The sequence below is a fragment of the Scatophagus argus genome, chromosome 18, assembly GCF_020382885.2.
Source record: "Scatophagus argus isolate fScaArg1 chromosome 18, fScaArg1.pri, whole genome shotgun sequence".
In the NCBI taxonomy this organism is placed as follows: domain Eukaryota; kingdom Metazoa; phylum Chordata; class Actinopteri; family Scatophagidae; genus Scatophagus; species Scatophagus argus.
Window position 1 is genome coordinate 21,239,006 of NC_058510.1, and position 13,367 is coordinate 21,252,372.

A 13,367-nucleotide genomic window follows, 5' to 3' on the forward strand; every position below is an offset into this window, starting at 1 on the left:
GGGGCCTTCAGCGTGTTCTGTAGGCTCTGAAGCTCCGCGGACCTCCAGGCAGGCAGCCCAAGTTCTGGGCTTTATCAGATAGGTTACATTTTAGTGTTACAGTGTTAGGTTGCTACTGTAACGTCTAAAGACCAAAAGCTGTGGCTGAGACTACGTCCATGCATTTTTGTTTCAACATGCATAATTTTTGCTATATTGAAGTTCTACTGACTAAATCTTGACTAAAACAAAACAAAAAGTATAACATTAGAATTTAAACTACATTTTAAAAAAGGGAAAATGATTAAAGCTAAGTTTAACATTTTTGACAAAATTAACAGTGTGGTCAGCCATTGATTTATCAGTGTCCTGTTCTGTGGGATGTCTGACATTTTGCACCAGCAGATGTCACCACAGACCCATAAACGCATTCAAAATAACCTGTGTTTTATTATGGAACAACATTCAAATAACCATGCCCAGTTTTAGTTTTGTATTAATATAATTTCTGGGCCATTTCAGCATTGAACAAGGAGAATAAATTAGAAACTATGAAGCAACAATTATGTCATTTTTAGCTCTAATTTAATCTTTCTTCTCCTCTTGTCCCTATTTTCCAGGAAAGCAGAGCTCTTGAGATTACATTGGGCTTACTGCAGAATAATAAAGTGGTTTTCCTCGTAACTCGCCGCTGTGACTTCAGTCTTACAGGCTTTCTTTTGTCTAAGTAAACAGTGAAAGCCTGCTTGTAACTAATACAATGTTTAAAATTGATTTAAATTTTAAGTGGAAAAGCATTTTCATTATTTAACATGATTAGATCAGTCATTAATAGTTCATCTACATTGATATTAGAATCAAAAAATTCAAATATGGGACCTCTTTACATTTGATGTTTATTTTCATTAGATAAAAATCTTTTTTCAGTTCCAGTTTTTCACGATGTTCACCTTGTGTGTTTTCTAATCTGCTGCTGCAGATTAAAAGATTGCACACATCTAACTTTGCTTGGTTATTTTTAGCTCAGATTAGACTGAAATGGGGATAACATAATTGGCCTAGTTACCCACCTGCAGGCACTCTTAAGGTATACTCACTAACTCCATCCTTGTAAAATGACTATCTACTGTCCTACCCTGCCAGCAGCCTCTGAGAGTATCAACAGGATCAGACAGGATGGATATGATGATGCTGCTATATGAAGATAGTCATGAGTTATAGTGATATTTTGAAAGTCCTCCATTTGAAGAAGAAGAAGAAGAATCAGCTTTATTGACAGTATATATATTTTTACATACACACACTGAATTCATCTTCTGCATTTGACCCATCCTTAGTTGAACACACACATGCAACACCTGGCAAATTACATGCAGTGTTTGTTTTTTTTTTCTTGTAAAGCTTCCTCAGGCTGCTGCCAGCTGTTAAGGTGCCTCCACCATGGTCATCACATCAAGTGAAAACGTGAAATGTGAAAAAGTGAAAATACAATCACAGAGCAGCACTAAATGTCACCTGACATGTCACTTCATCCTCACATACGTTAACATACAAACTGATAATCCAGCAGCTCCCCAAATCACACCAACACACAACAGGGCTGTGGAGCCCATATGGAAATCAATATCATACGATGTACAGAGGACCTTATAAATTCTTTAGGGTTGTCCACCTGGATAGGCGGTTGTGGTGCTCTATTGACGGAGCTCTAGTCAGTGTCCCACAGAGGCCAAATAAATAAAACTGATTTCTGACAACCCATATGAACCAGTGGGACCTTTAAAACCAGCAGCTCTTTACTCACTCTCAAACACAGCACAGACAATTTATCTGTTGGCTCTTGTACTGTAAGCAGTGTGACTTGACCTGCAAGGCTGCTTTGTCCCTGTTTCACTCTATATACCAATACTGCAAGTTTTGTGCCTGCACTGGGGAAAACCACAGAATAATATATAAAATGCCTCTCCTTTTCCCCAGCTCCCGAGAATGATGTGTGCTACTGTGGCAGTAGCACACATCATTCCGACAAAGCAGGTTGATTTTCCTACTCAACAGTAATCAGTAAAGTTGTCAGGGTGAGCGTGGTCCAAACTAACAAACAAAACAAGCGTTAATGACAAGCATTAATAATAAGAATTATGATATAGCTACCATAATAATTAAGATAGGATAAGATAAGATGAACTTTATTAATCCCACAGCGGGGAAATTCTTTTGTCGTGGCTGCTCACAAGAACAGTGAAGAGTGCAAAAGGCAAAAACTCTGCAAAAACAGTTTGAAAAAATATAAAGAGATAATAAATTAACAATTTACAGGTAAATGCTGTACAATATACAGATACTATCTGCATAAGGGAGGAAATTAGGACTAGACTGTTGAGTTGTACAGTGTAACAGCAGTGGGAATGAAGGACCTGCTGTAGCTCCTTCCTACACTGAGGGTGTAGCAGTCTGCTGTTGAAGGAGCTGCTCAGAGCCTCCACTGTGTGATGCAGAGGGTGAGAGGTGTTGTCCATGATGGATGTCTAACATCCTCCTCTCACCTACCTCCTCCATAGAGTCCAGTGGGCAGCCCAGGACAGAGCTGGCCCTCCCAACCAGCTTGTTTAGTCTCTTCCTGTCCCGGTCCGTGCTGCCCGGTCCCCAACAGACCACAGCATAGTGAATAGCAGAGGCTACCACAGAGTCATAAAAAGCGCTTAGGAGGGGCCTGCACACTCCAAAGGACCTCAGTCTCCTCAGAAGGTGGAGGTGACTTTGGCCCTTCTTGTACTGGGCATCGGTGTTATGTGACCAGTCCAGTTAATGGCTGAGGTAGACACCCAGATACTTAAAACTGTCCACCATCTCAATGTCCGAGCCCTGGATGTTCACTGGTGTATGTGGTAATGTCCTTCTCCGGAAGTCAATCACCATCTCCTTTGTTTTACTGGTGTTTAAGCACAGGTGGTTGCGCTCACACCAGTCCACAAAGTCCACGATGACTGACTGTACTCCGTCTCATTCCCCTTAGACACACAGCCAACAACGGCTAAGCCATCAGAACGTCTGGAGGTGACATCTGCTGGCGTTGTAGGTGAAGTCCAAAGTGTGGCCTGTTGGTGAGGTAGTCGATGGTCCAAGCAGCCAAATGTCCATCCACTCCTGCTCTCTCCAGCTTCCAACTCAGCAGCACTGGTTGAATTGTGTTGAATGCGCTTGAGAAGGGGGGTGAGGAGGAGAAAGGGGTGGCAGTTGGGGATGGGCGGGCTGATGGTGGTGGAGGGGGCTGGTGTGAAGACAGGGGGGTGATGGGAGGTGAAGGTGAAGATAGTGATGGTCGGGTGATGATGGTAGTAGTGTCTGCTGGCCTGGAGATGTGTGAAGAGGGGAGAGGAAGGGTGGTAGAGGGGGTGGGGTTGGAATTAAATCTGTTGGTGTGGCACTTCACATACTGTGTGAATGTGGGAAGGATGGAAGATAGAGAGGCTTGACTGAAGTTAATAACAATATGATGTGATCATAATGTAGAATTATGACTGAATGATGATAATAGCAGTCGATGTCAAGCAGGACCGCACCATGGATCGTGGTTGGACCACCTCCAACCACGATCCATGGAAGCTGCACAGAGACCCCATGGAAGAAGCCAAGAAGAAAACTAAGTTAGTAACGTGCATTAATGGGACATGAATGTGCACAGAGAGGGAGAGGAAGAGAGAGAAGCTCAGTGCATCATGGGATGTCCCCTGGCAACCTAAGTCTATAGCAGCTTAACTATGGGCTAACATCAGCCAGCCCTAACTAAAAGCTTTATCTAAAAGGAAAGTGTTAAGTTTAATCTTAAATGTCGAGAGGGTGTGTGCCTGCCGGAACGAGGCCGGAATATGGTTCCACAGGAGAGGAGCTTGATAACTAAAGGCTCTGATTTCCATTCTATTTTTGGAGACTCTAGACACCACAAGTAACCCTGCATCTTGGGAGTTGTGCACAGATGGGAGCAGATTTGGTTATTAGCAGATTATTATTGATTATCAAAGATATCATTAATAGTCACAAAAGTATTAATAATGTTAATTACAGGGCACCACTCTTTTACCAGGGACCAATAACCAGACTGGGGAAGCAGTCTCAATCTGGTGTTCACTGAGAAGTGTTAATATTTCAAGATATTAACACTAATCAAGTGAGCAATGAAGGGTTGAATTCGAGCACCAGATGTCAGTATCCAGCAGTTGTCACACCAATATGCAAATAATCACAATCAACGAGCTTAAACAGAATTTATTAACAAAAGTAATATCAATTAACAATCAACACTACTTCCATTCAATAAAAACCTGCCATGGACTGCAACTAAAGCAATAAACGCAAGCAACTATACTACAGCAAAGCAAAGCACACTGTGTGCGTGTGTGTAGGAGAGAATGGACGAGGTGACATAAGTCACATGTCTCAACGGGTTCGTTATGGTGGGCTCAACTGTGAGGTTTGAACAGCGACAGTGGGGAACAAGGAGGGACAGCGTGATCCAACACGTGTCTATCGAGAAAGAAAGAGCAGATCGAGCAGCACCAGCAAGGCGCAATAAGCTGAGCTATCCTACCATGCAGTAACAAGGCAGGTGAACTGTGGTTGGGCCAGCTTCACATCGGTCTGGCTAAATCTCAGCTCACTGGCTTGGTGGAGTTAGACTCTACAAGCAAAAACACTCGCGAAAGAGCACAAGCTCTGAGTGTAAACAAAAGCCAAATCAAACATACTTAGCATTTAACAACAAAGGACAAAACACAGTTAACCACAATGTTTAAATACACGCTATAAACTTGAATTTCCCTCTGTATCAATAAAGTATCTATCTATCTATCTATCTATCATAAACGTTCAGTAACATAGGACACAGTGATCCTACAACAGTAACATACTATTTAAGTCTCTGCCCAGACCCGAGCATCTTACTTCATGTTGCTGCGATCTGTTGCAATCAGAGGGTGCGTGGAGTCTGCTCTTGTCTGCTCAGCAATCCCTGTTATAACACAGGGGCTTTGCAATGGGAGGGGGGGCATATCTTTGGCGATGTAGTCGGCCACCGCTTTTGCCGCTTACGGCTTTTCTTAGCGTAAGGCACGACACAGTTGAATGATAATAGTTCAGATAGAGTTCAGCGAGTAGGGAGACAGAGAAAGAGAGCGTTTTATGTTAGTGCCTGTGCATCTAGATGAGAGGCAAGCAACCATCTGAAAAGCAAAACTGGCATAATGCAACTTTTAGATATATAACGGTATAACAGTGTTGTCGCATTTTCATATCTCTTTCTAAAATATTCCAGTGTAACACTTAATACCGATATACCGCTCAGTGCTGTACTGATAAAGTGGACAGTGTGATAGTGGGTGGTATGAGTCTGTGGCTGAATCTGCCCAGTAGCCACAGCTCGTCATGGAGAAAGTAAACTGGGTTATCCAGAATGGCTCTGATCTGTATTCCTGATCTATCTTTCTCCCACTGACTCGTGACTGTCCAGCTCCAGACTGACCACTGAGCTGGCTTTCCTCATCAGCTTGTGTAGTCTGTTGGCGTCTCGTGTTTTTATGCAACCACCCCAGCACACCAACGCAAACAACAGGGTGCTGGCAACCACAGACTGATTAAAAAAAGTTTTCAGGAGTCTGCTGCAAACACTGAATGAACTGTAGTCTGTCCTGTTCCTTCCTGTAGAGGGCATCAGTGTCCAGTCCAGTTTATTGTGTATTTAAGATAAGATGGGCCTTTATTAGTCCTGCAGTTGGGAAATTCTCATTGTCACAGCAGCACAAGGATATCAAAATAAAGGTGCAATCGTTTGAGTAAAAGAATATAAAGTAAAAAACTATGGGAATATTTACACTTTTCAAAGTCAAAAGCACATGATATTTACAGTATTTCATGATTTTTAAATTGTTAGCAGTTAAAGTTACTGTATTGGTCTAGGAGAGAAAGTTAAAGTAGCAAAAAAGTGATAAATATAAGAGAGAAATATAAAAAAGAAGTACTTAAGAGTATTTAAAAAGTAGACAACAATTCAATTCAATTTCAATTCAGTTTATTTATATAGCGCCAATTCACCAAAAAGGTTATGTCATGACACTTTCCAGTTAGAGCAGGTCTAGACCAAACTCTTTAATTAACAAATACAACAAGACCTCCTCCTCTCTTGTTACTGCTCTGTTTCCCTGTGTCCGCCCACTGTAGTGTGTAGCTGGATAGTTCAGACTGTCCTGTATATTCTCAGATAGTCTGATAGTAGGCTACTATGAGCTCTTTGAATCATAGACAGACAACCACACACTCTCACACTCACACCTAGGAACGATGTAGAGTAGCCAGTTAACCTAATGTGCATGTTTTTGGGATTGTGGGAGGAAGCCGGAGTACCCGGAGAAAAGCCACGCAAGTGAATTTCCCCACTGTGGGATCAATAAAGTTAATCTTATCCTATCTTAAATAATTTCTCATCAAAATTGTTGATTAATTTTGGTATTAAAAATTATTATTTTTTTTTTTTATTTTTTTTTTTTTTTAAATTTTTCTCATTTAAATGGGAAGTTTAGCCCTCTGGAGTCATTGTTCGTTTTTGACTACTTTTGATTTTAACTTTTTACCTTAAATTTCAGTTTAAACATGGTTTACCTTCCCTTGCCTAGAAATTGTAAATGTCAAAAAATAATGTACAAATTTAGTAAACAACTTAATAGAACTAGTTACCTTAAAATGCAGTTAATGTCTCAGAAGTTTTTTGTACAGCTATTTACAACTATTTACAACACAATCAGGTGTCACACTAAAATGCACAACAAATTATTTATAAAACTTAAAACTTATTTATATTATTTCTAAAACTCACACCAAACACACAGCAAAGTGACGACAATGTTCAGGTAAATTTTTTTTATCATAACTTGGGTTTTACTTGACATACTTTGAAGTGCCCACTTTTGACACAAATTAAATCAGAAAACACAAGCAGCTTCGTCATCTTTAATTGGTCATGCGATAAAGATGTGCCGGCGTGTTCCTCAAATCCACTAGTTGACTGCTCTAAATGTGAGAAACCACTAAAGTGAGCAGAATTTAATCTACAAAGTTAAACCCTATCCAAAATATATTCTGAATATCATAAAAGTCATTTGAAATCCTTAACTGTTCTTCAAAAACTGGTGCTTTCAACATTGGTAACAGATGTTTGTTTCTTTTTTTTGTGAAAAATCACTATGAAAACATGACATTTCAGTGCAAATTATGTCAGTATATAATTTAAATGTGCAGCGCTGTAGCAGCTAAGCCTAAACTTAAAGCCACTGAAGAGATGCATAGACAGGCTAATAAATCATGTGCTTGCCATACCCTTAGCAATGTCTTGTGTCTAAAGTCTGACTTCTGCTTCTTGTCTTTGAAGTGATATTTATTGTTCACTTGCTAATGTTCTTTAATGCGTTACATGCAAGAATCGTCAAACATTTTATCTGTTCTCAAACAACTATTTGCACTCCTCTGAACAGAAACATCTATGTATGTATGTGTGTATGTGAAAGTGACCCAAAAGGACACAGGTGACACCAACCAACCAATGTAGAATCCCACATAATTTAGTTTAATTACTGTCTAGTATTTCTGCTGCTGACTAGCGGGTGTAACCGTGTTAAAATGACCAGTCAACTCATTGTGCACATTCGTACTAGTGAGTGTAGTGTGTAGGGTCAGCAGCTGTTGGGCAACCCTTCAACACTACAAACAAATTTACATGAGCCAGTCCTAAGTGTACATTAGCCCATGTTATGAACTTACTGTTACGAGTTTGATCTTGAACCGGTGGCCCTGAGCTTTAGGTCGAAATGAATCTGGAGGACCTGTCATTCATCTGCCGTTGCTCTCAAAGATTTCCATTGCTGTTTCAGTGCTGAATGCATTGATAAAAGCTGCTGATTCGCAGTTGATTGGAGAAGCGGCTTGTGTCGGAAGGTCACTAGTTCGATTCCCCCACCAGACGGGCAGGAAAAATTTGAGTGTGGTGGAGTGATAATGCCCCCCCCCCAATTAGCCAGCTGATGTGCCCTTGAGCAAGGCACTTAACCCACTATCTGCTCCCTGGGCACTTGAGCTGCTCCTGTGTGTTTCACTGCATGTTGCATGTGTGTGTTTCAATCAGTGATGGGTTAAATGCAGAGAACTAATTTCCCAGTTTGGGATTAATAAAGTAACTTAGATTAAAAATTTAAAAATTAAATTAGCAGAAGTTGCAGTTGTATTTGCTTCCACAGATGAATTTAATTCCTTCATCACCAAGGACCCTCTCTCTCTCTTGGGACTCACTCATTTTCTATTCATCAGTTCCTCGAACACAACCTTATTCAGGGGTGTATTGATTGTACATTGAGTGCCTGTAACCCAGTGTCACTCTCAGAGCAGTCAGCACAGAGGACTCTTCCTCTGTCTCTGCCCGTCTGCCTCTCTCTCTCTCTCTCTCTCTCTCTCTCTCTCTGTTCCACATGTGTTTGTTGGACAGGATCGCTAGCTCCATGTCATCACTGCACAGTAAAAATTATCAGAGTAAATGTTACTCAAACTGAATAGAATTTTGCTCTGAAAAAGATAACATTTGATCCCAGTCTAAATGGAGTAAAATTTAATCCTATTGCAGAGTAAATTTTTCAATCATGTCTACTCTGTTCAGTGTTTTTATTTAACACTAGATGACTATAGTTTCCTTTATGTAGCATAAAATGAAAATATCTCTACTGCCATTTTACTTATACTTTACTTATATATAATTTTAGTTCACTCTATATAGAATTGCAGATCGTTTTATGTCGTATTGTACTTAACTCTATATAGAATTGTAGTTCACTGCATAGAATTATTGTTCACCCTCTTTAGAGTTGTGTAACAATTAAAAATCATAACTAACTCAACAAAGTTATTTTTTAAACTTAACAAGGTCAGCAAATCAGATTGTTATTGAACAAAGCACACTTTATTCTTAAATGTACAAAAAATACATCAAACACTGATGTCATTTTAAGAAAAATGTTTCCTCTGCAAAATAGAAAAAAATGTTGCCATCTCTTCAAAAAACACATTTAATAAAAGTTTACTGCATTCCAGTACATCTGGGTTTTACTGCACATTTTTAGGTCACAAGAGGTAGTATGGGTCAGTTTCTGTGTCACCCCTGCAATTGACTGGCGACCAGTCCAGGGTGTACCCCGCCTCTTGCCCGTAGTCAGCTGGGATAGGCTCCAACTCCCCCGCTACCCTGACGGATAAGCGGTATAGAAAATGGATGGATGGAATAGCTCTTAGACATCAACTACATTGTGTCCCACTGTTGTACACATGACTTTAAATGCATTCAAATGCTCATCATTTGTGGGGCAACTGTAACAAACATTAACCTCTCATTTTTAACAAGGACATTTTGTGAAAAAGTGTGAGAATCTCACAAAGGAAACCTGAATCATACATATTTCCATGGTGGTGTTTTTTCCACAGTGAAATACTTGTGAATCACACTCTTCTGTATTACCTCAGCAAGCAGATAGGGTTTTAGGCTTTTGTTGCGCCTGGATGCTGGTCTTGGTCTGCAACACAAGAACTTCATTAATTCTACTTCATAAATGACTTGTGGTTCTTAAACAGATTTGAGAAAGTGTCTTTAAATTACAGATCATCTTAGCATGATTTTATTATAATCTTCAAAGGATTTGATAGGATTGATTGGGAATGGGGGCAGAACAGTGACCTTCTGGCTGAGAGTTTTCCTGGTCTCTTGCAGCCATGAGGAGGCCCGCGAAAGGCGGACAAGGATCAAAATGTCACATCCTTAAAATAAATACATATTTCACTTTACTTTAAGTTTTCGCCCAGAGCTAATTGTCCTTCCATTTTGCTTTCATAAAAAAAATTCCCCTTGCTTTAGTCTAGCTTTATTCCGACATACCATTTTCCAATTCTGTTGGAGATCCAGCATTTTGAACCAGGTCTTGAAGCTTGCCTGTCTTGTGTGCTGGAAAGAGCACGCAGAAAGGCTTCACGGAGAGCTTCTTCTTACGCCAGCTAAGTTTATTATATTTGGTTAATGTAATGTGCTTTAGGTTACACTATTGTGCAACATTACAGCCAGCTTGCATTACAGTGTGGGCTTACTAGATACACACAGCTGCTTCTTAAACCTCGACTGGTCAAGCCTGCCATTCCACCTCCAACCTGCTGTCCCACGAATTGCTGCTCACTGTTCTCCTTGGATCTCAATTCGGACTTGCTCTGTCACAGTTCGGCTCCAGCCTCTATCTCAGGTCTCAGCTACAGCTCCAACCCCTGTAATCTTCAGTCTGTTTTACACATGGTGTGCAGCTAACATCTTTAACGTCATACCTGACTCTTTGTTTGTGTCTGCGTTTTGGTTCATTAGTTCTGCACCCCACGCACATTTACATACATATGGCTATATGTGTGATTATGTGCACACATATACACTCATACACAGCTGACATAGTATCATTACATGCATGCGCCTCTTCAACACTGGCAGTGTTCAGGTCAGAGCCCAATTGGTTTACTCTTCCTTGCACTGGTTCCATCTCTCTTCTTCCATTGATCAGCCTGATAATCCGAAAAATTCCCAGCTCTTTGTTCTCAGCTCATTGATCCATTTCCACCTTTGTGACTGCAGAATATGGGGGAATAGAACTGTAAATGTAATGAAATGAATGTAAATGGTAAGGAAGAAACCATGTCACTGTGTGCTGTTAAAATTTCAAATGCAGCATTATAATCAAGACAGCTGATAACAGAGTTATTAATTAAATCAGAATTGTAAGAGCCCCTCAGCTAATGATGATAAAGTGGTTGTCAGGAATTGGGGCTGCTTAGAATGGGTACTAACCGCACTCCGAATGATGTATTACTCTGAGATACAAAACAATAAACATTTTGCAGATGTGCTTGTGTGTGTGTGTGTGCCTGTGTGTTTGATACGCTTGTCATTTGTCTCCTGTGTCTGTTTTCAAGTGGTGCCTCCTAACATCTCTGAGCTGAAGAACATTGAAGTTCTAAACATGTTCAACAACCAGATTGAAGAGCTGCCTACTCAGATCAGCAGTCTACAGAAGCTGAAACATCTCAATCTTGGGTAAATTTTACTGATATTTCTTTTTGCATGCGCACGCACACACACACATAAACACACACCTTTTATTCTGTGCTGATCTGTAGCAGTACTGTAGATGCTTAATTTGCTGCTTGTTTTATTACTCCTGCCCCTAGGCCAGGCTTGTCTAGTGTCTGATCATCCTTCTTTCGGTCATAGACACACACACACGCACACACAGACCCTTTGCCATCTCTGTAATCTCCACAGTGAAACCTAAATTGTACCTGAGGCTGTTCCAGCTCAGATTTGGGTTCAGCAGTTATTTTGAACCTTTTGGGTCTCTCTGCTTGATTCGGTTCATTAGGCTGTTTGACAAGACAGCAACCAAATCAAGGTAAGAGTTGTTTTATAAGTGGTGGTCTAAGTGCACTCCAAGTTTCAAGAATCAAGAGATTTATTTGTTGCATGCATAATTGTACAGGTACAACAACAGTGAAATGAGAGTGCGACAACTGTGCAAACAGCAAACATGAAAGAAAAAAAAAGTAAAACTACGTACAATGAAAAGTCATGGAACATCAGTATAATAAAAAATGATATACAGCTATAACTATTTATCTTTTTTTTTTTTTGTGTGTGTGTGTGTGTGTGTGTGTGTGTGTGTCTGTTACGTCATACAATGGAATGACACAGAAACTTTTATCTTTAATAAAACTAGGTAAAGGTAAAGTGCCAAGTTAAACCAATTGAACATGCCAAGTTAAAACAATTGAACAATTCTTAAAATTAATTAAACAAACGTTAAATAATTTGTAGTGTGTGAACAAATACTGTTTGCAACCAGTGTGCAGTGTGGACAATTTGCAGTGTTCGTGGTCTATATGGCCTCAGAAAGAAGCTCCTTTTCAGCCTCTCACTCTTGGCCACGGTGGAGCAGGGACTCTTGACAACAGTGGTTGGGATGTTGAATGTCATTAATGGGCTGGTTAGCCTTGGACCTGCACCAGTCTGACCTCCTTTGTAGTCGGGGCTGCCCACCTTAGCCCTTGTTTGTATTTCAAAATAAGGAAGATGGCAGCATAGTCAGCCTCACCATAATCCAGGAAAGATGTGCCTTTGTAAATGTTCCTGAATGAGATGAAACAGTGATCCATTGTGTCTACCGGTCAAGGCAGATGGCCATCTTGAGCCAGGGTCAGCTTTGAGGTTTCTGCCTTCTAAAAGGCAGTTTTTCCAAGTGCTTGCTCAAGGGGGAATGTTGGGCTCTCCATATTACAATTTAATTAAAGAGTTTGGTGTAGACCTGCTCTAATTGGAAAGTGTCATGAGATATCTTTTGTTGTGAATTGGCGCTATATAAATAAACTGAATTGAATTGAAATGTCTACACTTCTGGTTGGACGTGTGATGTTGGAAAAAGCTGGACGTAACCTGTTTGAGGTTTGCCTTCTTAAAGTCACCAGAAGTCACCAGCCATGATGAGGGTAACTTTCGGGTCTTTGGTGTAGTGTTTGTTTATGATATCATTTAAAGTTTGCTGAGCAACATCTGTGTCCACATCTGGTGGAATATAGACCACCATAGAACATTTATTACAGAGGATCACTCAGTCTTCAAGACAGGGCAAGAGCATGACAGTATAGAGACATTTATTGGATCTCACCAATTGTTTTTGGGTCAAGAAACACACTCCACTACCATTCAGATTGGTTGGATATGGAGAATGTCTGGCTGGCTGAATGCATTTCAACACAGAAGAGAACGATTTCTCAGTTTCTCTGTGAAACAGAGGAGGATGCCCTCCTGTCTGGTTTATTTTTTGTTTTTTGAGGGGTTTTTTTGTTTGTTTGCAAGCAGGCCCAGCCCCTAATGTTGTCAGGCTTGTTATCCATGGATTGACATTATTTACAAATAGGAAACTGGGCAGTTTGTTTCAGATTCCAGCCAAGTTTCCCTCTATTTCGTTTTAATGTCAAGATGTGTGCCAAGGTCAAAAATCTCAGTCTAAGCACAGTAGTCACAATGGCATCTGGACTAAGTAATACTTAAACAAATTTGTGATAGAAAGTGTGTTCCTCACCTGTTGGCAAGAAATACTCTATGTGTGTGTTTAGACATGAGTGCAGACTCACACAGGCAGGATGTCAATGACAGGAGGATTAGGAGGGCAGCCTTGGTGTGCATTGATCCACAAACAAACATCATCTGGAAAGTGTAAGCCTCATACTATGATTCAGGCTGTGCATTCCCTTTTCATCATCTGTTTATTTTTCTTTTTTCT

The 13,367-nt window shown here is 40.4% G+C and overlaps 1 protein-coding gene across 2 annotated transcripts in view; it reads left to right on the plus strand.

Moving 5' to 3' along the window:
- The window catches only part of rsu1 (Ras suppressor protein 1), a 53,740-nt gene that overhangs the window by 5,293 nt on the left and 35,080 nt on the right, over window positions 1-13,367 (plus strand). For both annotated transcript variants that reach the window (XM_046371037.1, XM_046371038.1), the window contains exon 4: window positions 11,005-11,125. In XM_046371037.1, coding sequence (XP_046226993.1) covers window positions 11,005-11,125 — 121 coding nt within the window. The remainder of the gene's footprint in view (window positions 1-11,004; window positions 11,126-13,367) is intronic.